The sequence below is a fragment of the Halichoerus grypus genome, chromosome 8, assembly GCF_964656455.1.
Source record: "Halichoerus grypus chromosome 8, mHalGry1.hap1.1, whole genome shotgun sequence".
Lineage (NCBI taxonomy): Eukaryota > Metazoa > Chordata > Mammalia > Carnivora > Phocidae > Halichoerus > Halichoerus grypus.
The window spans coordinates 108,994,560-109,021,779 of record NC_135719.1 but is presented as its reverse complement, the minus strand read 5'-3'; the positions used below and the strand labels follow the sequence as shown (position 1 = coordinate 109,021,779).

Sequence of the window (27,220 nt, the reverse complement as noted above, 5' to 3'; positions counted from 1 at the left end):
ATTGTATGAAGCTTTATATTTTTATATATTTTATTTTAATTCCACTTTGGTTAATGTACAATTAGTTTCAGACTATACGTAGTTTTAGACTGAATGCTCTGTGATTGGAGGAAGAACACCTGGGATTTGAAGGCGAGAAGCAATCATAACGTAAAAGTACTACACCTGACTGCGTAAGGGTGTTTCAAATTCCACTCGCTCTGTTCAGGAGAGCGAGAGAGAGAGAGAAAAAAATCCCTTAAAAAGGGGGGTGAGGATACCCTTCATTTCCTCATTGTCCAACGCGCTCACCTTTTATGCTGCGAACACCGAGACCCCTGCCCTGGAGGCAAAGGCGTGAGCACGTGCAGGTACTGAAGGAAAGCTCCAGATCTGCGGGCCAAGCTGCTCCTCAGCTGTGGGCGGAGTGCGGTGATTGCACGCTGGAGAGGGGCTCCTTCCCTCGCGTCTCCTTGCACGCTCCCCACTCTCCCCCTCTTCCCAATGGCCTGGGGGCCCGGGGCTGAGTTCTGCGTCCCCTCCCCGGCTCTTCACTCGGTGTGCGCGGTCTGCAGCAGCGTGGGCTGGGCGGAGGCTGAGGCCAGGGACCCGCGCGACCCCTATCCCTGCGCCACCTCGCCCCCACCGCAGGCTCCGGGCCCCGACCCCCCGGCCCCGCCTAGCCGCGTGCGCCCGCGGGGCGGATAAATGGCTTGTGCGCCACGTGCGCTCAGTCGGGCTCCGCCGTAGCTCGACTTGCCTGGGCGCTTCCCCCTTCTCAGCCCTTCTAACGGTGAGGCCTCCACCCATGGAGGAGGAGCAGACGTACCTGGAGCTCTACCTGGACCAGTGCGTCGCCCAGGTGAGCCCGGAAGCCGCCGCCGCTGTCCCGGGGCCAAAGCGCGTCCCCGCCCGATTGCTGAGCGCGCCCAGTGCTGAGCGCTGAGGGCTTTGCCTTCAGTAGCCCGTACAGAACTCCTAGCGACCGTCAGAGGTGGGCTTGATGGTCCTCGTCTTTAAGTTGAAAATAGGAGCTTCGAGAGGGGAAATAACACGCCACGGTTGCCAACCAGAAGCGGAACCTGGTGTAGTGTGACTCCAGAGCCATGGTTAGATGGTCCCGTCCCGCTTAGACGCGGTCACCGAGAGTTCGCTTCTGTGTCTCCTGTAGGGACCTCTGGTTCCCAAGTGTCCCCGCTTTGCTAAGGGAAACGTAGGCGGACTACCCCGCGCAGCGTTGGTATTGCACTTTGAAGGGGTGGCAGCCTTCGATGCCAAGAACAGGCCTCAAAAAAATAGTCTCTAGGGACAGGTTGGGGGGGGGGGGTCGCAAAACTTGAATTGGAGACACCTGTGGCTTTCAGTTCGTGGTTCTTGGTTTTTTGTTTGTTTTGTTTTTCAATTTAAAAAATCTTTAGAGTCAAGTATTGTAGAAGAGAGAGAGCAAGGAGTCCTCAAAAAGAAAAGTGCAACTTTCTGTATGGGGGATTTTTAAAAAGACGACGATTAGCGCCGAAGTAGAAATAGTGAAGCCTTCATTGCGTTTAACATAGTAAATGAAAGCCCACGCAGGAAAGATGAGTTGATGGTTCTGGCAGAAACAGCTTAGCAAAAATTTTCTGCAGATATAAGGCCAAAGATGCGGTGAATATGCTGTAAGTACATCCTGTGCGGTGTGTTCCTACGGTCCACCAGCAAGGCTGTCAAACTTCCCTTGCCATAAAACCTCCCCCTTCCGTATCTTGCTGCCATTGCCTTAGATTGCTAGTGGAAGTTGGGTTTCCTTGGGTGAGTGCTTCCTCCCTGCTAAAATGCCAGGACGGGAAAAAGGAGGGGAGACACGGATTGTTGCAGATAGGAGTGCTCTAGTGTAAACTGGCTGATGAGATCCTTTCCAGCTAGTACAGGAGGGGCCAATGAGAGAATCCTGGCCGTTTTCCCCACCTCACTTTTCTTAAAGCTGATCTGTGGGGTGGGGTAAGTGGGGGAGAATTACATAATGCAAAATGAAACACAGTCCAAAATCTTATTTCAGGAGAATAACTGCATTCCTCTAAAGAAGTGTTTTCTTTGAACAATTAGTCACCCCTGCCATCTGCTGGACTTGGAGTAACAGAACAATTCAGTAGGATCTAGCCAGACATTTTATGTTAGCTAGAGGTAGCTTTGTCATGAAGATCCAGCACGAGGCGTCCACGAATGTTCAGTTGTCAGAAGTCCGATCTTCTTAGGGATGAGGTTATCCTGCAAGCAGTGCTCAAAATCTGGAGTCTAGGTCTACAGCTTGGGCCAAACAGGTGGTAACATATGTATCAAGGTAATCGATTTTTTTCCATAGAAAAGCTCGTGAATTTTACATGAGCTGCTTTCCTCAGTTGCACACCTCATTACCTCAGTTGATGGTAATGGAGGTTGAGCGCCTTCCCCAGACTGAAAGTATAATACATTGATTTAAACTATTCTTGCCATTTAAATTTCAGTAACTGTTTTCCTCTTGTAAATTCACCAAACCAGAATATTTGTTCATATCTCCTTTGACTAGAAGGAATAACCTTGGGTCTTCAGTGGAGTATTGATTAGCACTCAAGACTCTATCTTAAGCTTCCTTCACTTGTCTCTTTATAAACTATGAATTTAAGACTCTAAGAAATAGGGGTGCCTGGGTGGCTCAGTTGGTTAAGTGTCTGCCTTCAGCTGAGGTCATGATCTCGGGGTCCTGGGATCAAGCCCCGGGTCCAGCTCCCTGCTCAGTGGTAGAGCCTGCTTCTCCCTCTCTCCCTCTGAGCACCCCCCCCCGTTTTGTTCTCTCTCTCTCTCCCTCTCTCAAATAAATAAAATCTTAAAAAAAAAAGGTGGGAAAACAGGTGGAAAAATAACCCACTCAAAATTAATTTGGGATGCCTGGGTGGCTCAGTCAGTTAAGTGTCTGCCTTCAGCTCAGGTCATGATCCCAGAGTCCTGGGATCGAGTCCCACATCGGGCTCCCTGCTCAGCGGGGAGTCTGCTTCTCCCTCTGCCTGCTGTTCCCCCTGCTTGTGTGTGCTCTCTCTCTCTCAAATAAAATCTTAAAAAAAAAAAAAAAAGACTCTAAAAAGGAATAATCATAATCAAGGAATACAGTAAATCTATTCAAAGTACACACTATTTTTAAAAATTTTCTATTTTGTCCATTGAGGCATTTTATTTGCATATATGTATTACATCCCTAGAAAAAGAATCCCAGGATTTTCCCTCCTGTGTGTTTTTGTCTTGCTTTTTCATGGTCCATGATGCCAGCTGAGGTTGTCCATATGATGAAACTAAACTAGCAGGACAGGAACAGATTATTCTGCCATTTTTCTACATCTTTGAGTTGTACGTCAAATCTGGAGCTGATCACTCCACACTTGCCTAACCTGCCTGTGAATTTCACAGTCTGTGATCATCAACGATTTCAAATTTGCCAATGTAACCATGCTTCGTCATCACGGAAACCAGACAATGACTTTGGAGCATGGCCTAATAAGAACCTGGCATTTGTTTCTCTTTTCAGCATTGTTAGTGCTCTTGAGAGCACCTGCCAGGGCATTCATGTGCACCATTACGGCAGCACAGAAAGGTAGCAGGAAGAGGACCCAAAGTACACACAATTTAGAGTGTGGTTGCTCAGTTGCCTTTATTACAAAATTAGACTTAGAGTGGCAACTTACAATGGATCTAATGTAGGAAAAACATTTTTTTGAAAAATGCTTTGTTTGCATTTTAAGATCTACTTTCCTGTTTCTATTAAGTGTGCTGCAACTCTGAAATCTAACTTTAGTGGTACTTTGTGGAAAGAGGCAAGGCGTGAATGTAAGCTGTCTTGGACTACTGGGCCTCTTAAACACACTGCCTGCTAGCTATAGTGGTTTCCCTTTGGTGTGACTTGCTGTTCTGTTTCTTGCATTTTGTTTTGGGAATGGCCTAGGATGACCTCGCTCCGCCCAGGTCACCGCTGCTCAGTCCAGTTGTACCTGATGATGTGTACATGCCTAATTCATCCCATCCAGAGACTGTGTTTAATTCACATCTTGAAGAAGTCAAAGAAACATCTGGCCATTTCTCATCTGTGGATCTTAGCTTCCTGCCAGATGAACTTACCCAAGAAAATAAAGACCAGAGTATCATTGGAAGCAAGCATGAAATTGAAGAAAATTATAAAACTCAAAGTCAGCAAAGTAGGTTGTCATTACCCAGAGAGCAGGACATTGGTCTGGGCTTAATAAGCAACAGCAGTTTGTCGAATTCCCATTCACATCTGTACCCTGGTGATGCTGACTCAGTCCAGCCCTCTCTTGAGAAACCAAACTCCATGCCTCTGGTGTCCATAACTCCCATGACACCAATGACCCCTGTTTCAGAATGTTCTGGAATTGTGCCTCAACTACAGTAAGTTGTTTGTGTGTGTATGTGTGTGTTTTTAACAGGTGATGCTCCTGGGTACACATTTTATGTTCCCGAATATAATGACAACTAATTTCAGAATAATAGTGTAAGGAAGAGAACTTCAGGCTTAATTATTTATCTGTTCTTAATGTATTGTGGCTTTAGACAGTTTGGTTATCTGTAAAATAAAGTACTAGTTCTTGATCTCCTAAGAGAAGCTTAAGAGTTAGTATATACGTTCTTGAAGGATTGTATTGTTTATACTAAAGTACAGTAATTGCTAAGAATTGTTGTTGGGGTTGGATAAACACAAAGAATATAAAGACGTAAAATGAAATTCAGTTTGCAATTGATTTGGAATTATGCTTTCTATTTTGAGGCATGGTTTTGAAAAAGATTTCAAACTTGCTTTTAGTCAGCTAGCCATGACATTTTAGAAGATATTTTTGTACTTCACTTTGCAATCTTTTACATTTTACTAGGGTTTGTCACGTTACTGTGTATTTCACATTGAGAATAATTCTCCTCCTACGAAGTTGCTAATATACAATCTATAAAATGAGGAAGTTAATACATTTTAATTCTTTTTTACTTTTTATGTCTGATGTAATTTTCTAAGTTGACTTATTTCTTCAGGAATATAGTTTCCACTGTAAACCTGGCATGTAAATTGGATCTGAAGAAAATAGCTTTGCATGCAAAAAATGCAGAATATAACCCAAAGGTGAGATTTCTTAGTATTCCTTGCAACAATTAGCTTCTACTTAGATTTACTTCATATGATCATGTTATTGACTCACTCCTTTGTTTTGTTTTTAAAACAGAAAAAAAAATTGTTAGTGCAAACCTTTTGGCAACTCAAGAGGTTATTTGCCTCATTGTCTGCTTTGAAGTTCTGAAAAATAACCTCATTCTCTGTGATGAATAAAGCAGTGATTGAGCAGTTCCTAAAAGTTAGGATTTTTCCCTTGTCATTCAAAACGATTTTTCAGTATGACCACTTTCAGCCTATGGGGACGCTAACCTTCTTAAAATGCCATCATAGTTCTGGAAATAGTGTTTTCTAAATGTTGTCCCACCTAAATTTTTCCATTTACAATTTCTCTTGCTTGAGAAAGGTAAATTGTTTAAAGTGTGAAGTTCAAGCTTCTACTTACTAATGTAAGATTCAGGGATTTCTTTTCTCTCAAAGTCTAATAAAATCTACTCTTTCTTGTGTCCTGCCAAGACTAAGCATCCAATTTTAATGGCCTATTAACCGAGGAAGTAGATTTGTTCGTTCAGTCAACATTTAGTAATTGGCTGGTCTCTGTACCTATGAATGCAAAGATGAGTAAGACCTTGTCCCTACGAGGGAAAAGTTTACTATCTTGGGGGGTGGAGGATTTATGGCCTTAGATGAAAAAGGCTGTATTTGTAGAAATGCAGAGGACCTTGTGAGCATCAGCTATTTATGGATTAAGTTGTTTTGGCTGTTGTGGGAGTGTTCTTGCTGACCTCTGAATTTAAATGTACTTGAATATTAGCCAAATATTTCCTTTTTCTATTTCATGTAGCTGGCTATGATGAGCACAGAAACACAATGATAAGCTAGGATTCTTAGGGCCACAGCCATGACTGCACACACTATTAAATAGGCACATTTAAGCATAATTTATTGTCCATCATCCTCTGCTCTCCTTCATTTTATTTTTGTGTATAGGATCTATCCAAACTTGGACTTGAGAGCCAGAGAAATTCTGGCTTGGCACTTAAGCTCCCTTCAGAATTCAATAAAATGAATACTGGGTTAGAGTATTATCTTAAATGCTTGGAAAACATTCACAAGATTCAATCAGCTGTGTGCAGTGCTGACTCGGGGTTCTTTCACTGTCTGTCAACATTTCAAATCTGAAACTGCCAGTCCCACCTTGGTCCCGTGGAACCCCTCCAACCCATGGAAGCTGCAGTCTTGCAGAATACTCACCCTGGTTTCCTTCTCAGCTTGCCAGGGGAAGATGAGTGCAGAAGGGGGTGCCTGTGTAGGACCAGAAGGAGCAGCAGGTCTTTGGTGACATGTCAGTGTGGCAGGCCAGTCCTCCCTGGTACCCTGTGTATCAGCATCTCCCGGAGGGCCTGCCCACGCTGTTGGGCGGGGAACCACACTGAGAACGGAAAATCAATTTGTCCTTCATCTTCAGCATGCCTATCAATATATAAATTCTGTTCTATAGTTTGGCAATTTTTTTTAGTACATTCTGGAGTCTTGGCAAGCCTATAACATATTTTGTACTCCCCCCCCCCCCCCCCACCCAATAGTCTTTGAAAGAAAAAGGAAGTATTTCAAAGTAAAAAGCACAGCATCTGACTAGTCGTGGCTTTAAATCTCAACTTTACCATTGCCTGTGTAAAGTGGGAAGTTAAATAACCACTTCGTTTCCCTGTGCACTAAATGGTGATGATCATGGACTCAGTTGAGCTCTATCCTGAGGATAAAGGAGACAAAACTTGTAAAGCTCTTAGTATTAGGCTTGAAATAGAACAGGCACTCAAAATTTAGCTTTATTGTTCTTATCCTTACCTGTTTTTTTCTAAGTACATTTTAGAATCATTGTTTTTGTTTACCTTAGCGCGGGGAGACATTTTTTTCGCTTTCCCATCCAATCTCCGTTTATTCAAGACTCTTTTTACGTCCAGCTCAGCTTTTCAACTGGAATAATGTTAAAGCCTAGCAGAGGCTAATTGTCCTTTTGACTTCTGTGTATAGAGGTTTGCTGCTGTCATAATGAGGATCCGAGAGCCCAGAACAACAGCCCTCATATTTAGCTCTGGGAAAATGGTCTGCACGGGAGCCAAAAGGTATGTGGAACCACTCTCCACCCTTGTCAGACAAATAATTCAGTATATAAAACAAGGAAGGATAGTATTTATGTTCCAAAACACCTCGGAGGAGCAAAATACTTTGCCGAAGAGTTAAGTTCATGAAATGTCAAATTTGGGGTTAAAAACATTCAGTTGTGCAATACTGACTCCCGTCCGCTTTGCAGTCCCCCAATAAACTGAGGGGACTTAAGTAGGCTGTTAGAGCTTGATCTTAAGGTGCACTTAAAAGCTACCATAGTGATAAAGCCTGTTATAAGCCTGGGGAAGTAGTTATTGTATATTTTCCTTATTGCAGATAAACGGAGAGAACTTTTTAAAGGAGGTAAAATTAGGTACTTTTGACCATTATCTTGAGCATTAGCTCAGGAGGCAACTCTTAAAAGGCTCACTTTCCCTGGATCTCCTGCAGAGGAAGCCCTGTGCTGCTATAGATCCTTTCACCATCCAACTGTAGGGGGAGAGCTGCTCATTGCTTATGTGTTAGAAGATGAGTAGTAAATTGTCCTCCTGGAAGGCTGTATGAATTTGTCTTCACTCTACAGATATACCAAGATTCCTTTCCTCCAAGGAACACTGGGTGTTAATATTCTTTTTTATATTTGCCAAATGATTTGGCAAAAAAAAAAAAAAAAAAAGTGTTAATTACATTTCTTTGATTTGCTAGTGAGATGAACTTTTCATAAGCATGTAAACTGCCTACTGTGTCTTTTGCCCGATAGTCTATGGAATTATTGGTCTTTTGTAAACAGCTTTTTGTTTGTAAGTATTTCCACCATTTTGTCCTATATATGTTATTTCCCAAATTACTGTTTACGGCGTTTTATGATTTTTTTTAATACAATTAACATTTTTGTGTGTGTATAGTCCTATTTTTCTTTAGGGTTTTGATGTTTGGCTTCATGCTTAGGAAGGCATTCCCCATGTACAACATTATATAAATATTGACCTCTGTATATTTTTCTGGCCTTTTTCAGGTCCTGCTTTGTATTGAGGAAAAGAAGTTGATGTTTTGATTCAGTGTGAGCTTTCTCTAGGTGATGGAGATGTTTTCCATGTGTGCTCTCAAGTGTGGTAGCCACTAGTTACATGGAGCTGTTGAACAGTTGAAGTATAGGTAATACACAGAGGAACTTAATTATTTTTTATTTTTTAAAGATTTTATTTGAGAGCAAGGGAAAGTGCACAAGCAGGGGGAGCAGCAGAGAGCAAGGGAGAAGCAGGCTCCCCACTGAGCGGGGAGCCCAACGCAGGGCTCAATCCCAGGACCCCAGGATCATGACCTGAGCCGAAGGCAGGCGCTTAACTGACTGAGCCACCCAGGCACCCTGGAACTTAATTTTTTATTTAATTTTTATTTAAATATAAATAGCTACAGTTGGGGGCGCCTGGGCGGAGCCCTGTGTTGGGCTCCCTGCTCAGCATGGAGTCTGCTTCTCCCTCCCTCTGCTCCTCCCCGAACTGCTCTTGTTCTCTCTCTCTCTCAATCGACCTTTCTCTCAAATAAATAGAATTAAAAGAAGAAATAGCTATATGTGGCTAGTGGCTACCATATTGAGCAGAGCTGGCCTAGAATTTTATTTCACTAGAAGATAAATTTTTCTTTTCAAATGGCCAGTAAGTGACCTGATACATTTATTGAAGAATCCATATGTGGTTTTTTAGTATAGTTGACACACAATGTTACATTAGTTTCATGTGACTCAACAGGTTTGTACGCTGTGCTATATTCCCCAGGAGTGTAGCTACCATCTGTCCTCATACAAAGCTATCACAGTGACATTGACTATGTTCCTGTGCCTTTTATTCCTCTGACTTCTTCATTCCAAAACTGAAAGCCTGTATCTCCCACTCCACTCATTTTGCCCAAACCCCAGCCCCCCTCCCCTCTGGCAACCATGAGTTTGTTCTCCGTATTTATAGGTCTGCTTCTGCATTTTTTTTAAGATTCCATACGTGAGTGAAATCATATGGTATTTGTCTTTCTCAGTCTGACTTATGTCACTTAGCATAGTACCGTCTAGGTCCATCCATGGTGTCTCAAATTGGACAATCTCATCCTTTCTTATAGCTGCACAATATGTTGTGTATATATACCACATTTTCCTTATCCTCTATCAATGGACGCTTAGGTTGCTTCCATATCTTGGCTATTGTAAATAATGCTGCAGTAAACATGGGGTGCATTTATCTTTTCAAACTAGTGTTTTTGTTTTGAGTAAATACCCAATAGTGGAATTATTGGATCATATGGTATTTCTATTTTTAATTCTTTTATAGGAATATTTTATTTGAGAGAGAGAGTGAGAGAGAGCGAGCGAGCACGAGAGGGGGGAAGGTCAGAGGGAGAGGCAGACTCCCTGCTGAGCAGGGAGCTCAATGCGGGCCTCGATCCTGGGACTCCGGGATCATGACCTGAGCCGAAGGCAGTTGCTTAACCGACTGAGCCACCCAGGCGCCCTATTTTTAATTTTTAAAGGACCCTCTATACTGTTTTCCACAGTAGCTGTAACAATTTACATTCCCACCAATAGTGTACGAGGGTTGCTTTTTCTCCACATCCTTACCAACAGTTGTTATTTCTTGTCTTTTTAATTTTAGCCATTCTAACAGGTATAAGATGATATTTCATTGTGGTTTTGATTTATATTTCCCTGATGATGAGTGATGTTGAGCATCTTTTCATGTGTCTGTTGGTCATCTGTATGTCTTTGGAAAAATGTTCAGGTCCTCTGCCCATTTTTTAAACGGATTTTTTTTTGGTGTTGTATAAGTTCTTTATATATTTTGGATATTAACCCCTTAACTGATATGTCATTTGCAGATATCTTATTCAGTAGGTTGCTTTTTGGTGTGTTGGTGGTTTCCTTATTGTGCAAAAGCTTTTTATTTTGATGTAGTCCCAATGGTTTATTTTTGCTTTTGTTTCCCTTGCCTTTGGATACATATCTAGAAAAATGGTGCTGTGGTCGATATCAGAGAAATTACTGCCTGTACTCTCTTCTAGGATTTTTATGGTTTCAGGTCTTGAATTTAGGTCTTTAATCCATTTTTAGTTTATTTTTTTGTATGGTGTTTTAAAGTGGTCTGGTTTCATTTTTTTACATGTAGATGTCCAATTTTCCCAGCATCATTTATTGAAGAAACTGTCTTTCCCCTGTTGTATATTCTTGTCTCCTTTGTTGTAGATTAATTGGCCATATAATTATGGGTTTATTTCTGGACTCTCCATTAATCCATATGTCTGTTTTTGTGCCTGTGTGTTTTGATTACTACAGTTTTGTAGTGTATTTTGAAATCTGGTGTTGTGGTATCTCCAGCTTTGTTCTTCTTTCTCAAGATTGCGTTGACTATTTGGGGTCTTTTGTGGTTCCATACAAATTTTAGTAGTATTCTAGTTTTGTGAAAAACATTGTTGGTATTCTGATAGGGATTGCATTGAATCTATAGATTGCTTTGGGTAATATGAACAGTTTAACAATATTCTTTCAATTCATGAGCATGGAATTTTTTTTTTTCATTTGTTTGTGTTATCTTCACTGTTCTACAGTTTTCAGAGTACAGGTCTTTTGCCTCTTTTTGGATTAAGTTTACTCCTAGGTATTTTATTCTTTTTGGTGCAATTATAAGTGGAATTGTTTTCTTAATTTCTCCTTCTACTTTTTCTTATTAGTGTATAGATATGCTACCAATTTCTGGGTATTAATTTTGCATCCTGCAACTTCACTGAATCCATTGATTACTTCTAGTAGTTGTTTGGTGGAGTCTTTAAGATTTTCTATGTACAGTATCATGTCATCTGCACATAATGACAGTTTAACTTCTTTACCAGTATGAATACCTCTTATTTCTTGTCTGATTGCTGTGTTTAGGACTTTCAGTATTATGTTGAATAAAAGTCGTGACAGTGGACATCCTTGTCTTGTTCCTGATTTTAGAGGAAAAGCTCTGTTTTTCACCATTGAGTATGATGTTAGCTGTGGGTTTTTCATATATGGCCTTTATTAGGTTGAGATAAGTTCCCTCTAAACCCACATTTTTGAGAGTTTTTATCATGAATGGATGTTAAATTTTGTCAAATGCTTTTTAGCATCTGTTAAGATGATCAAATGATTTTTATCCTTTGTTCTATGAGGTGTATCATTTTGATTGATTTGTGAATATTGAATCCTTCTTGCATCCCCAGAATGAATCCCACTTGATCATGGTGAATGATCTGCTTAATGTATTTTCATATGTGGTTTGCTAATATTTTGTTGAGGATTTTTGCATCTATGTGACAAATCCATTCTTAATCCATTTCCCCCCACCTGTTTTTACATATTAAATTCTTTACATGTGTCTGGGTAAGTTTCTGGGCTTTCTCTTCTGTAGATCTGTATATCCTTGGACCTAGAGATCTACCATTTTTAAGTCCTTATTGGACAACTCTGCAAGGTACCTGCAAGGATGTTCATTTCAGCATTGTGTAAAATGGAGGGGAAAATAAAAATTTAAAAAATGGAGACAAATACCTAGTAATAAAGTTTTCATTAGGTCATAAAATAAAATTATATTTAGCTATTAAAACATATATATCAAGTTGGAAGGATAGTCACATTGCATTGTAGGGGAACAGGCAACTAAATTATAAGTTTATTATCCAACTTTCACTTTAAAATATGCTATATTACAGACATATTCATGAGTATCTTTCCCTATCTGAATTTACCTGGTTCCCAAAATCTGATGGTGAAAGTTTGGATACTGAGTTCAGATAATAAGAGATACTCGTTACCCAAATCTATTTGGTTCTTGAATCTTGAATAGAGATTTGTGAAATTTTGGTTAGTCTAAGAGCTATCAGAATTATCTCCAAAAATGGATCCAAACCTATTCCTTTTAGTTGTTAATAACCAGAGTTTGCTAGTGAAGGATACCTGTGTTTGCACAGGAAAAATACAAAAGGGTCAACTGTATTCCGTGGTTATCACCACTGGTGGTGACATTTCAAGGTTCTTACTCTATTTCCTAATGTTTGTACAAGAACATGCATGTAGACTTTAACCACAAGTTGTTTGAATGGGAATTTCTATGGTCCTATTCACAGCTACTATCCCACGAAACTACAGGGCTACCCAAACTTAAAATTTGACCTTATAAACTTGAGCACAATGGGCAATGTAATGGGCCAATTAGCAAAATGTAGTTTTTCAAACTAGAAACTGTTTATTTCACTGCAAACTTGGGGACATGGTCTTGGTAGGGACCTCTCAGGGTGAGGAGAAGCAACGTGGAGTGGAGTGAAATATGTGAAGGAATTAATACACATAAGAGGGGCTGTGTGGTGAAGGATCTAGGTAGGAAAGAGAATGGAATGCTTCCTTTAGTCCAGGCAAACAAAAAGTTCAATCTGGCTTTTCTTTCAGGTGTTTCTGATTTTCAACGTAAAGATGAGGCAACCCAAAAGAGAGGGTGGAGTTCACATGGTTCACCCACCAGGTTTTGCTCCTGTTTGGCAACCCCTGCTACTCATTGTTTTGTTTTGCCAAATATAGCCTCGCATTGCAGGACTTCACGTTCTGTGACCTGGATTTAGGGTTGGAGCAAGACAAACACTTAGAAGAGTATGGCCACAAAGTTGAATGAATGTCTGTCTTTCTCATGTTGGGTGTGAGTTGAGTGACCATTCTGTGAGAAAGCCTGAGCAAAACTGGTTAGGTTTTGAGGTGTTTCATGCTTTTTTTTGTTTTTAAGTGTAATTTGTCACCTGAAGATCCAAGTCCTAGTATCCTGTCTTTGCCACCTGATTGGCCTACCTCTTACTTCCTCGTGTTGATTTTTTTTTTTAATTTTTATTTTTTAAAAAATTTTATTTATTTGACAGCGACACAGTGAGAGAGGGAACACAAGCAGGGGGAGTGGGAGAGGGAGAAGCAGGCTTCCTGCTGAGCAGGGAGCCCAATGTGGGGCTCGATCTCAGGACCCCTGGGATCATGACCTGAGCCGAAGACAGACGCTTAATGACTGAGCCACCCAGGCGCCCCTGATTTTTTTTTTTAAATGCATGTGTCTTTATTTTTGCTGCTGCTGTTCCCATCTAAGTGGCACACACTTTTAGACCAGATGGATAGTTCTCAGACTTTACTGAGCATCACAATCTGGAGGGCTTGTTAAAAATACAGACTGTTGAGCCCTAACCCCAGAGTGTCTGAGGCTGGGACCTTTGCATTTCTAACAAGTTCTCAGGTGGTGATGCTCCTGCAGATCTGAGGACACACTTTGAGAACCAGTGGAATAGTTAATTTTATCTAATAACATTTGAAACAAGAGAGAAAAATACCCTATATGTGAAAGATGACAAATTAAGATGAGAATGTGTTTATGGTTTGGTTTTGACCATTGTACCATACATTTTACTAGGTGCTAGGGACACAAGTAGGGAAGGGTGGTCCTTGTCCTCAACATCTACAGGTTTGTAATATACATTGAGAGAGAAACCTGGTACAAATGCTAAAAGTACAATCAGGGAAGTATGTGAATACAGCCTAAGCAGTATAGAGGACACAGCGATTAAGATCTCTTTAAACACATTTGTCCCTCCCTAGTGAAGAGCAGTCTCGACTTGCAGCGAGGAAGTATGCTCGTGTGGTGCAGAAGCTGGGGTTCCCAGCCAGATTCCTCGATTTTAAAATCCAGAACATGGTTGGAAGCTGTGATGTGAGATTTGCCATCAGGCTGGAAGGTTTGGTGCTAACCCATCAGCAGTTCAGTAGGTATGACCTTTCTATAACTTCGAGTTTACCAAGATATTGTTGTTATGGACTCCTTATATAGTGTACCTTTTGGAGAAAGTGGTGTTTTTCTTTTTAAAGACTGTAGGTGAAAGGATTAAGATGCTGTGCTTAAGTCCTTCCTTGGTTACTCTGTGTCCAATCTTCTGAAACAGCGGTCCTCAAAATTAAACTGTACAGTACTCACCTGGACCGCTTTTCTTTAAAAAACACTTTGCTACCAGGGCTGCATCGTCAGGGATGTTGCTTGAATTTGTAGTTCTAACAAGCTCCCAGGTGATGTCAGTCCTTCTCACCAGAGGCTGGAGACTCACTACCGTGCAGATTTCTGAAACAGGCACCCCTGCCTTGTGGGGGGTGAAGACCCTAGAAGGGAAGGGGTATGAGATGGGTCAGGCAGGTCGGAAGGGGCTGACGGCCGGCAGGGGAGAGAGGGCGAGGGAGAGGATGAAGAAAGAGTGGCCTAGCACATTCTGTGAAGGCAATCCTATCTGGTGTTTTTCCTGTTGGTTTCGAGGGGGTTTTGTGTTTGTGTCACGCTAGCCCCCACCGCAGTTTCTTCTTTAGTGGAGTCCTGCTCCTCAGGGAGCATCTGTAGGTTGCTTCTTCATGTGTAACTTCCATCTCATCAGCAAAGGCTCAGCATCCTCTTCCCTCAGCTGCTTTGGTGCTTCTCCCAGCCTGTCAGGCCCTCAGCAGTGATGGAGGGGGACGGGTCAGCCCTGGAGCCCACCACCCTGGGGCATATATAGTTGTCCAAGGCCACTGAGCTGCTTAGAATCACAGATGCTCTTAAATTCTCTTCCTCTAACTTGAACTTCTGTCCTTTCGCTCCCCTTTTCCCCCTCTTTGACTTGGAGTGGTCATTCCTCTTGAAAGAGTGAATAGGGAGATCCTGTAGCTGTGCTTTATCTAACACTCGTTGGCCGCCTTTTTGAGACACGGTCTGAACAGCTGTTAAAAATCGCTTTGTTTTTTCCTAGCTTTTCAAAAATCCAAGTTCATGCTGAGATTCGGCTTTGATGATATTCTTCAGGCAATGTTTATTTTCCCCTTGATTGTATTTTTTCCTCTACATTAGTTGTTTTTTTTCCCCCCCAACATATGCTTATTGGGTGCCTGTGATGTGCCCGGTGAGCTCACTGCAAAGCTCCCCATGCAAGAAATATTGCCTTTTTAGAGATCTTTTTCTTTCTTCAGTCTTGGGATGGGTTGTAAATTCATAGTAAAACCTTTCTTGTTAAGAGTCTCTCAACACAGGAGCTGTTTTTTCTTCCAGATTCTCAACCATGGGCCTCTGGTCTGTCTCTCTCCGAACCAACTTTTCCTGAATGTATGAAAGACCTCCGCCTGAATTCTGCCTGTCTGTATCAGATTTAGCACTCCACTTTCTGGCCGTTAAGGGCTCTAAAATGATGTATGCTATTCCTCCCAAGTTTCTTGTCATTTCTTTTTCACCAAGATTGTCATCTTTGTAGTTCAGATTTAAGTCTAGAGCAGGAGAGCCTCTTGTCCCTACTCCCACCTACTGAAAGAGAATGGCCGGGCAAGATGAGACTTCATCATATGCACTGACTTTAGCCTCTTGGAGTGGGTCCATAGCTGTTCTATTTTCATTCTGAACCAGTTTCATTATCTCCTCCATCTTTAAAAAAAAAAAAAATTTAGCCAGAGGGGCGCCTGGGTGGCTCAGTGGGTCAAGCATCTGCCTTCAGCTCAGGTCATGATCCCAGGGTCCTGGGATCGAGCCCCGCATTGGGCTCCCTGCTCGGCGGGAAGCCTGCTTCTCCCTCTCCCACTCCCCCTGCTTGTGTTCCCTCTCTCGCTGTGTGTCTCTCTCTGTCAAATAAATAAAATCTTAAAAAAAAATTTAGCCAGAAAGCCTGCATTGTATTCCTACCACTATCTCTTTCTGGTCTTATTCTTGCCTCCTCCAAAAGTTTGCCAGTCAGGCTCCACCATTAGGTTATGGATTACAGCTCCAGTGTGTGTACTGATGACATTGGGGCATTAAAACACTTCTTTCTTAACAGGTTTGTGTCTTTAAAATGAGGCCTCTCCTGGGGCGCCTGGGTGGCTCAGTCAGTTAAGTGTCTGCCTTGGCTCAGGTCATGATCCCAGGGTCCTGGGATTGAGTCCCACATCCGGCTCCTTGCTCACTGGGGAGCCTGCTTCTCCCTCTGCCTCTGCCCTTCCTCCCTGCTTGTGCTCTCTCTTTCCCTCTGACTAAATAAATAAATAAAATCTTTAAAAAAAAAAAGTGAGGCCTTTCCTTAAGTGTCTGCAGCCCTATGGGGAACCATGGCACACATCAGTTGTAATTATTAGGTCAATTTCGCCTATGTTAAGGGGCGCCTGGGTGGCTCAGCCAGTTAAGTGTCTGTCTTCAGCTCAGGTCATGATCTCAGGGTCCTGGGATCGAGCCCCATATTGGGCTCCCTGCTCAGCAGTGTGTCTGCTTCTCCCTCTTCCTCTGCCCCTCTACCCTGCTCATGCTTGCGCTCTCTGTCTCAAATAAATAAAATCTTTAAAAAAAAAAAAAAGTTTGCCTATGTTAAAACCTCAAGTTCCTTTAATTCCCCTGGTTCTACAAGTTTGTGTATTAGCATCTGATACCACAAGTATCCCCCTTGTCATTGGGGGGGATGTCAATATTTCTATGCTGTAATTATTTCCAGTTTCCCCTGAGCATTGTTCTCCCTTCTTTCAGTTTCTAAATCAAAGATCTCCTGATAATAAATATTTCTAAAATGAGTCCTATCTAGGTGGTTACCGTGTTGCAGATGCTACAGAGATCATGCCAGTCAATGCAGCCAGCGGCCAGGATGCCTGGATGACTCAGTCGGTTGAGCATCTGACCCTTAATTTTGGCTCAGGTCATGATCTCAGGGTTGTGAGGTTGAGCCCTACAGTGGGCTCCATGCTGAGCATGGAGTCTGCTTGGGATTCCGTCTCTCCCCCTCCCAACTCCCATCCCCACCCTCCAACCCCTGCTGGTGCACGCTCTTTCTCAAAAAGGGAAAAGGAAAAAAAAAAAAATACAGCCGTGGTCCCTTGCCCTCATGGAGCTCACTGTCTAAAAGGGAAGACAAAAAAGCTAAAGATAATATGGTAACTATGAAGGTGGACACCCCTTTGAGTGCTATGGTACCATTAAGCAGGATATTTAATGTAACAGGGTGGGGGAGGGGAGTGTGGAGGTCAAAGTTCTTATGGGAAGTGACATTTAAGCCAGGAGTCGAACGGTGAGTTGAAATTGGGTTGGCCAAGAGATTGGCAAATGTTTGTTATTCTTGAACTCAGGCAATTCTCCATCTCTAACCAAAATAACTTTGTCCCCCCCCCCCCCGCCTCAACCTTCTTTGAAATGAGGCAGAGAATAAGTAAAATAAAGTAAATATCTCCTTGGAATTTTATTATGCTGGAATCTTAAAACTATGGTTCTGAAAGCCAATTGCAGTTTGCCACCACTTACATACCAAAGATTTTGTTTTCTCTTTTCCCTTTTTTTTTTTTTTTTTTTTTTTTAAGATTTATTTACTTATTTTAGAGTGAGAGAGAGGAGAGTGAACATGAGCAGGGGGAGAGACAGAGGGAGAGGGGAGAGAGAAAATCCCAAGCAGACTCTCTGCTGAATGCAGAGCCTAATGTGGGGCTTGATCTCACAACTGCGAGATCATGATCTGAGCTGAAACCAAGAGTCGGACGCTCAACCAACTGAGCCACCCAGGCACCCCCTCTTTTCCCTTTAAAATGCTAAGATTCTGTTGGAAGATCAAATGGAAACATTCCTTCTGTGTCTCTAGCTTTCACTTTCTTGGTTCAAACCTCAGCTCCCATACAAATTTTGCAGGGCTCCAGCTAGTATCATTGACTCCCCAGTATTGAGAAGTGCTAAGTAGGTTGTCTTTTTTTTTTTTTAAGATTTTATTTATTTATTTGAGAGACAGAATGAGATAGAGAGCGTGAGAGGGGGGAGGGTCAGAGGGAGAAGCAGACTCCCTGCTGAGCAGGGAGCCCAATGCAGGACTGGATCCCGGGACTCCAGGATCATGACCTGAGCCGAAGGCAGTTGCTTAACCAACTGAGCCACCCAGGTGCCCCAAGTAGGTTAAATCTTGACAGGCTTTCTGCAGTAAGAGTGACCTTACAGGAAGACCAGTCTACCCAGAGCAACCTCCATATACTTCAGAAGGGTAGCCTCTCCACTGTAACACATCATCCTGGTACCAGTAAGAGATTTCACATCTGCTGTTGTATGGGTCTTAACTCATTGCGGAATGGAATGGAGGGCGTTTTTCTGTGTGGTCCTGATTCACCCATTAAATGCAAAGATTAACATATATTGTGTTCCATTTCTCAGATTTCTTCTTTTTCTTATATCTGTTCTTAGCCATTGCTTTAATTTTGTCAGCTTCCTTTTAACTCTTGACTTCTTTTTTGAAGTCTCCTTAAGCCTTTCTAGGAGTCTCTCTACTTCTCTATGCTGAAGCCTGAAAGAGTTCTTAGCCCTATCCTCCTCCTCCTACATTTAGTAGTAAATATGAGTGAGTTACTATTTATAGGACCAAGTCCTAAATTTGTTTTTGTTTTTTGTTTTAGTAATCGCTATACACAACATGGGGCTTGCACTCATGACCCTGAGATCAAGAGTCCCATGCCCTTCCAATTGAGCCAGCCAGGCGCCCCACAAATCCTAAATTTTTAAGAGTTGGGATAGTTTAGTTTTCTTTACAGCACCTGTCCAGAGACAAATGATGGTGGTCTGGAAAACTACTTAGGTTCTAAAATTGTTCTCCTTAGCAGTTTATAAATGTGTACAAAATGTGCTCATATTGGGAAACTTGGAAATTTAGAAAATTTAGAAAACATGTTTATGTATTTTTATTGATAGACTTTTTTTTAACCAGCAAGATCTTAATACATTAAATGTGATGCCCTAAGTTACCTTAATTTTTAATAGCTTAGCATGACCTGCACTTGAAAAAATGTCATGACCAAAGATGAATTCTGTTCTTGACAGTCACAAGAAATTGCTTAGGGCACTCCAGACTATTTTTATTAAGATGGTCAAAAGGTTTTGGTAGAATAGCTTTAATACGCTGGGACTTGAATGTTATGGGAAAGTAGTTGAATAGTACTATTTTTAACTTTTTTTCCTTTTATATCTGAACAGTTATGAACCTGAACTGTTTCCTGGCCTTATTTACAGAATGGTAAAACCACGAATTGTGTTGCTTATCTTCGTTTCTGGGAAAGTTGTGTTGACAGGTAAGTTCTAAGATTATTTTCTGACTTTCATAGGCTTCAATAGCTATGTGTTGCTTTGCTTTTCCTTTCAAATAGCTTTGTTCACCATTATAAAGTAAGTCTTGATATTGTAGAACACCTGGAAAAAAATGAAAAGTAGGAAGGATTATAACCTCACTCATTGGTCTCAATACCCAAAACAATATAATTTTTTTCATGTTTTTATGTTATTTTGATATGTATATTTATCTTTACATCCTGCATTTTTATTAACCATTATAGCATGTAGCTTCGCTCATTGTCACAAGCTCCTCAAGAACACTTTTAACAGCTGCACGGTGTTCTAACAGGGGTCATCAAACCTTTTCTCTGTAAAGGGCCAAATCCTAAGTATTTTAGGCTTTGTGGCCATAGGGTCTCTGTTGCAACAATGGAACTTCGCCACAGTTGGTGCGAGAGTAGCTATAGACATTACAGAAAGGAAAGTACGCTGAAATGTACATTTAATATAATCCATATAATTTGCATGTGTCATGTAATATTCTTTGATTTTTTTTTTTTTTTGCCCCCAACCATTTAAACGATTGAATTTAAAACCATTTTTAGCTCACAGGCTCTACAAAAACAGGACTAGCCCTCTGCTGACTTCTGTTCTAACACATTATCATATCAAACTTATTTTTCCACTGTCAAGCATTTAAATGTTCCTTCTTTGTTCACTGCTTTATAAGGGCACAGACATTTGGCTATTTTTATGTGTGGAGAATTATTAGTGTGGATGCTCAGAAATGGAACTTTAAGGATATGACTATTCTTAAGGTTCTGAGTACAAATTACCAAGTTGTTTTTTAAAGGGATACACAATATAGTTCTCTCCAATTACATGTTCCTACCAGCAATGTACTTAAGTATCTTTTACAAACCCTCAGTAGCATCCAAAACAAAGATGGCATGAAAGAAAACTTTAACTTTATAAGTGAAAATGATCTCACTGCTTTACCTCACTGGTAATCAGAAATAGAAATTGATGACTTTTTTAAACCTATTCAAGAAATAGCATTTCATCTTTTGTAGATAGTGTGTACATAACTTTATCCTTTCTGTCTACTTACTTTTTATTATTTTCCCCCCTAAGGATTTGTATGAGTTTACCATAATATTAAAAGTAATTACTCTGTTATACTTATGGCTTTTTCCAGTTGGTTTATTTTTACATAAAGAAGGGTTTTTAAAACTCTTGAGGTAAATGGTTGAGACTCTTTTCCACACCATCTTACTGAAGTTTGCTATTTTTGTCTAATTTTGTCTGACTTTTTACACATTTTACTATTCTGTAGCAAGATGAATGCCAAATTTATATCTTAGGAGCCAAACTGATTATGCCCCACTCTCAGATAGCCAGCCAGCCTGCCCACCACGACCTATTACTCTCCTTATTATTAATTTGTGATGACTCCATTTGACCTTTATATTTATATATAAAGTTATCACTCAGCATCCAAAAACATGGAATTTCTGTTCTTAAGTCTTCTTTTAGAACTCCCAGTAAAGTTTCATAGTTTGAAGACACATTAGTTATTTATTACAGTAAAACAAAGTGGGGAAAGCCCGTTTGGAATTCAAGAACCTTTTGAATACAACAAAGCTATACTTTCTCAGATGCTGCCAATGTAGAGTCTAGAATAATTAAGACTGACTTAAAGTTTACTTCTATATGTCCTGAAGGAGAGGGGGGAAATGTCTGCCAAGTAAGTTGAATAGTTATAAATATTGGAGCAAACATATGCCCTAATTAAGGGAACAAACTTTTGAAGACCTTGGAAGGACACGTTCATATATTTGCTATGTATCATTATTAATCAGTCTTATTAAAAGTGCCAATTGACAAGTACAGGCTAAGTTTCTATTATAGATACACAAAAACAAGTCCCTTTAAATATCCTTAATTCAAACCAGCTTTCTCACTTACCCCAATTAAAAGGAAAAAGAAAAACAACTGGCGTGTACACATTTGCTACAAGTTTCAAGTGACAGAAGTAAAGAACTGTCTACACGTAATACCAAAGACCATGCAATACACTTATACACAACAAATAAAATTTGTTATGCATTCAGCATGTAGAACAAACAAAGCTAAATTTCTTCATTCTTGCAAGATGTAGATCATCACTTTTGTGAACGGGGGAATGAGTTGTATTAACTGAAGTCCAAATTTCTGCTTACAGTATGAAGTAAAAGCCAACCAATGTCTTAATACTGAAATATGAGTAATTATCTATTGGGATCTTTCCCTGCTTGTGCTGTATTGTCTTAAAGTACTTCACCTAGAATACATGGTTTAGGTTACTGTTGCTCCAAACGTCAAGACCTATGTTCCTTATTCTCTATCCTTACCTATCTAGACTCTCTTCATCTGCAAAGGGTTTAAAAACTCAAGGACCCAATTTTGGGTGTAAACCTGAGGAAGGGGACCAAGGAGGCCTCCTTTTAGCCTTGCTTCTAGAACTTTAGCTGAGGATGGTCACATGGAGTGTCCAGGGGACTCCTAGAGACACACACGGCAAGACTCTGCAGAGGTGTTTTGGAAGGTCCCACAAGGGTAAATAACTTTTGCCTAGAAAATGTTAGAGTACTGAAATTACAAATGCATTTGCATTTCACTCTAATTAAATAATGGATCCCAGCCCTTCCCTAGGTAGGAACTGTAGAACACCAGCACACCTACGGTAAGTGCAGTTCTAAACCACTGTATCACATGCCATTTTCAGGGCCCCTGAAAATCATTTATCTGTGTAAAATTGTCTTACTCCCCCGAGGTGCCAAGGCTGTGGCCACCATGTCCAAGGCTACATCTGAATGTTCTATTTATAGTTAAGTGAGCTGATGGCAAAGAAGCCCTGCCATCCTACTGTGTCGTGGTCCCTGACAGCAAAAAGCAACGGGACCTGAGCCAAGCCTTACACTGTTTTCCCAAGCCCATGCTGGGAAATGATGGCATGATATTTAGGACCTAGGATTTTTTTTTCTCAAGCCACAGTAAAACTAATATAGCTAGGGTCTGCTGGAATAATATACAACGAACAGCAATGATGTCGGCTTTCGTTTCTAAGATCAGACACCATAAAGTGAACACACGTTGGGCATGTCTGTGCCAGGCACTGTGATAAGAGCTTTCGTGTAGGTTCCAGTTAACTCTGAGGTTGTACTGAACATCTCCGTGTCCTCAGCTGTAAATGGGGACAGTGGAGAAGTTAAGCATCCTTAACGACGTCAGACAGCTGCACATGCAGAACTGGAGCAGCCTGTCTGCAGAGCCTCCACCCCCACAGACTCACCCTGTCCCCCAGCTCTTTAGATGTCTGTGCAGATGCCTGTGTGGTCTTTGGCGGCACCTTCTCGCTTATCCTCCTTGTCAGCTGAAGGACAGAGGTGAGAGGCAGCAGGTGTGGTGGCTGAGAGGCTGGGTTCTGGAAACCAACTATCCAGTTTGAATCCAGGCTTGACCATTTCTCGGCTGTATGATCTTGGGTGGATTTAAGTTATCCACCTTGATTTCCACACATGTAAAAAGCAGGTGGCCGTACAAACTACCTGCTAAACGTGAGGAGGCAGAAGAACAGTACCTGGTGGACGGTAAATGTGGTATAAATGTTAGCTCTTATTCCCTTGGTGGAAGCCCACTCATTTTCCCCCTAGTGTTGAAAGACTGGAGTCTTGCTGTGATGCCTTGCCCTGATGATGGAAATATGATGTCCAAAGAGGCTTTAGTCTAATGTCTAAAATGCTTCACGTTTCTTTCTTTCCCTCCAGCAGAATGGACTTCTTAAGAAGCTGGGTCCTTTTTACATAGGGTCCGTCAGCTAGACATCAGCAGTTCTTGGAAATGTTAGGTCAGAGGGCAGCATAAAAATGGCAAGACTTGGGGCCCCTGGGTGGCTCAGTCGGTTAAGTGTCTGCCTTCGGCTCAGGTCATGATCCCAGGGTCCCGGGATTGAGTCCCACATCGGGCTCCCTGCTCAGCCGGGAGCCTGCTTCTCTCTCTGCCCCTCTCCCCTGCTCGTTCTCTCTCTCTGTCTGAAATAAATGAATAAAATCTTAAAAAAAAAATGGCAAGACTTGTTAGTGAGTAGGCCAGAGAGATAATATCCCTGTCAGTCATGACCGGGAATCCCCCAATAATGGCAAGTGAGTATGTACTGTAAAATGTATACTTTGAAGGGTTTAATGCTGTTTTTTGCAATTTGTAAGATTTTTCTCTTGTGTGCATACACATATGGTATCACTTGGGAAAACAAGATGTGTACTTATGACTTGGCGTAGAAATAGAATTGGAAAATCCACGTATAATTGGAAATTGATGTTTGGGCTGGCTAAGGGGTAGGGATGAGCTTATAAACCTTATTGATAGACGGCAGATATTTCATCAACTTCGGGTGCCTATCAGGTACCCACCCTGTTTTAGGTGCTGAGGATGGAAAAGCAAATCTAATACAGTTGCCCCTCGCCCCCACCAGGAATCAGCCCTGGGGAAGGACACAGATTATGTGAGACTGGCTCTTACAGAACCGGATGGTAAACCAGGTGTGCTTGGACCAGCCATCTCAACATCCCTATCTTGAAGCACATTCTTCTAGGACAGTAAAAATGTGATGGTTTACAAAGGACTTTTTACAAACATTCACTCACATAACTCCTAGGCAGCCCTCTGAGAAGGCTATTGTCCTTATTTTACAGGAAAGGAAATGGAAACTCAGAAGTTAAACAGTTCGACTGTGATTTTTCAAACCTAGTTAATAGTAGAGCTGGTCTTCAAGCCCACACAGAGTGATTTCAAAGCCAGTCCTTTCTTCATTGCATCAGCCACAGAATTTTCACCTCAGTCACCCTGGCTAGGAATGGTGTTTATCCCCCAAAGTGGTGCTCATTGTTACCTAAAGGAAAAGACTGGTCAGGTTTTCTTAAAAGCAAGAGTCCTCTACCTGGAGCCTGGTGCTTCAAATTGGGATGTTTGATTATAGATTAATAGGACTACAGGACCAGTTTAGTTTCCCATAAAGTTGTGATACTTATTTTTGGTGAGGAAATATTTGACTAAAGGGACCAAATCCCCTCATTGTAATACCCAGTTACAAACTCTGGCCATATTTATTTGATGATGTTTAGAAGGGATACTGGATACGTGAGGGCTTCACCCACAGCTGCTATTCACGGTTCAGGGGAACTTCAACTTCTTGGGCCTTGTTTTCCCACGAAGGAAATGAAGGGAATTGGATTAGTTAATTCCCACAAAGTCCTTTTGTGTCTACAGGTCTTTTTCTGTGATATAAAATAATGATCACTCTCAGTGTGTTTCCTCCTGGGCGATGGGTGTTTTCTGTTCTCCAGCAGATGCCAGAATGCTAAACTCTTTGGGGCTTCAAAATCCTGTTAGGTATGATTTTTTAAAGTCTTATGAAAAACCGAAGTACATAGTTACCTGGAATGCTGGGCCTAGACCCTCTGTTTCTCAATTAAATATAAAAGGAACCTTGGTTTTGGTGGGTGGGGATGGAGGTTGAATGGGTGGGTATGTGTTTGTTAAATCTACTCACTGTCTCCTGATAAGAAAGCTGTCACATTCAAATGTACCTAAAAGCAGAAAAGGTCCATCAAATCAGAGGCAGGATTTTTTTGTAATGGTGTTTTACTTACTGCTTCCCCAACTCACTGTTGGGTTTCTACAAAACGATCACTTGAGAAACTAAAATGTTCACGCTGTAACAAAAATCTGGGGCTTACGGGGTTTTTCCTACCCCAAAGGTACAGAGTTTCTGTTACCCATGTCAGTAACTCACCCTCCTCCTCATCCTTTTCCCCACCCCACATCTTTGAGGGTGGAGACTCACACATAGTAAACTCCTTGGCAATGAATAAGTAACTTTTTGCCCTTGCCTCTTAGAGAAATTTAAGCTTATAAGGACTTAACTGATTCTTTAACATTTTTTAAAAACTTGAGGTGAAATTCACATAATATAAACCTAACCATTTTAAAGTGAATAATTCAGTGACCGTACACTCACAATTTCTGCAACCACCACCTATATCTAGTGCCAAAACATTTCGATTACTCCAAAATAAAATCCCGTATCATTAAGCAGTTTCTCTCCATTCCTTCCTCCCCTTAGCCCTTGGCAACCTCCAATCTGCATTCTGTCTCTGTGGAATTACCTATTCTGGATATTTCATATAAATGGAATCATACAATATGTGACCTTTTGTGTCTGGCTTCTTTCACTTAGCATAATGTTTTTGAGGTTTATCCATACTGTAGCAGTAACACAACCTCATTCCTTTTGTTGCTAAGTAATATTCCATTGTATGTGAATATCACAATGTGTTTATCCATTCATCTGTTGATAAACACTTGGGTTATTTCCACTTTTTGGCTACTGTGAATAGTGCTGTGATGAATACGTGTCTGCATTCATGTTGAGTACCTGTTTTCAATTTGGGGGTATATACCCAGGAGTAGAGTTGCTGGGTCATATGGTAATTCTTAACATTTTTGAGGAACTGCCAAACTGTTTTCCACGGTGGCTGAATCATTTTACCTTCCAACCACCAATGTATGAGAGTTCCAATTTCTCCACATCTTTGCCAATACTTTGCTATTTTCCATTTTTAAAATTATTATTGCGCATCCTTGATTCTGAATCCTGATTTCTACCTGATTCTCAAACCTGGTGATTCTCCTTTTGGTGATTTCCTCTCATTAGTCTTTTTTTTTTTTAAGGTTTTATTTATTATTAGAGAGAGAGTATGGGGGGGGGGGGTTGGGCAGAGGGAGAAGGAGAAGCAGACTCCCCACTAAGCAGGACTTCTCCCAGGACCTGGAGATCATGACCTGAGCAGAAGGCAGACGCTTAACTGAGCCACCCAGGTGCCCCCTCCTATTAGTCTTGTAATTAAACCAGATAACCACTTCTCACAAGTTATTTCTCTCTTACTGAGCCTTAGCTTTATGGCTCTCAAGGAAGAGTCTTTATCAACTTAAGCTATTTTCCATTTCTCTTCATGCTAACGGTTTTTATATTCTTTTCCTTAATCTCCTTGCCTCCTGCCAGTGGTATCTGATAATAGTTTCCTGATTAGCTGGGAGCTCCATATAAACATCAGTACTATCAGTCCATAACCCAGTACAGCCCCACTCAGTACAATGTGCCTGCATAGCTTGGAAGGTGGAAGTAATAGTGGTGGTGGGTGGTGGGGAGAGATGAACAACATCTGACTGATCACCTCTCAAGAGTAGGGACCATGTCTAATGCATGTTTGTATCCACTTTAATCCCTAGAGCAGTTCTAATGAAAGATCCCTTGAAACTTAAGTCTCTAAGGAGTGACAGTGGTACAGTTTCCCTCCTCTAATAATCTCTTCTCGTACAATGAAATGTAAAACTTTTGCTGCCGTTTGTCTCACTCTGTGAGTCAATATTAGGGAATCAAGATGTTAACTAGACCTGAGTGGATCAAAGGAAGTCCCTTTTGCTGGTAGCTAAGTGTCCACAGGTGCTGATGAAGGTCATGTTCTGTGGTCATGTTCATGGCATGCTGAGAGAGAACATTCCATAGTTCATACTGTGCCCTGTGAGGCAAAAGATGAACTTTCTGATACACCCACGTAGTGAAGTACTAGAAAACTCTGCTCTAGGGTATGTGTTTGTGGGAATATGGCTGTCACCACCAAATTCTTTTGTATTTACCAAAATATCACTTCTCAAGTAAACCTAAAGAGATGTCTTCCTATTAAAAGTACTTGGAAATGACAATGAAATTTTAGTCTTAAGAAAATTTGGGTATTGTCTTTATATTAAAGATTATATAAACTTGGATTTCTTTATAGGTGCCAAAGAACGTTCTGAGATCTATGAAGCATTTGAAAACATCTATCCTATTCTAAAGGGTTTTAAAAAAGCCTGA

At 41.2% G+C, this 27,220-nt stretch overlaps 1 protein-coding gene and 1 long non-coding RNA gene across 2 annotated transcripts in view; one reads left to right on the top strand and one right to left on the bottom strand.

Annotated features, from left to right (window-relative positions):
- LOC144382781 (uncharacterized) overlaps positions 1-1,161 on the bottom strand; it is a 2,993-nt gene extending 1,832 nt beyond the window's left edge. Inside the window, exons 1-2 of the long non-coding RNA XR_013450180.1 lie at positions 809-1,161; positions 292-395 (exon numbers count right to left, since the gene is read on the bottom strand). This is a non-coding gene — a long non-coding RNA (uncharacterized LOC144382781). The remainder of the gene's footprint in view (positions 1-291; positions 396-808) is intronic.
- On the top strand, positions 788-27,220 carry TBPL2 (TATA-box binding protein like 2). The gene is made up of 7 exons (XM_036113897.2): positions 788-841; positions 3,926-4,386; positions 5,020-5,107; positions 7,130-7,221; positions 13,830-13,997; positions 19,192-19,286; positions 27,144-27,220. The coding sequence occupies exons 1-7, from the start codon at positions 788-790 to the stop codon at positions 27,218-27,220; spliced, it is 1,035 nt and encodes a 344-aa protein (XP_035969790.1).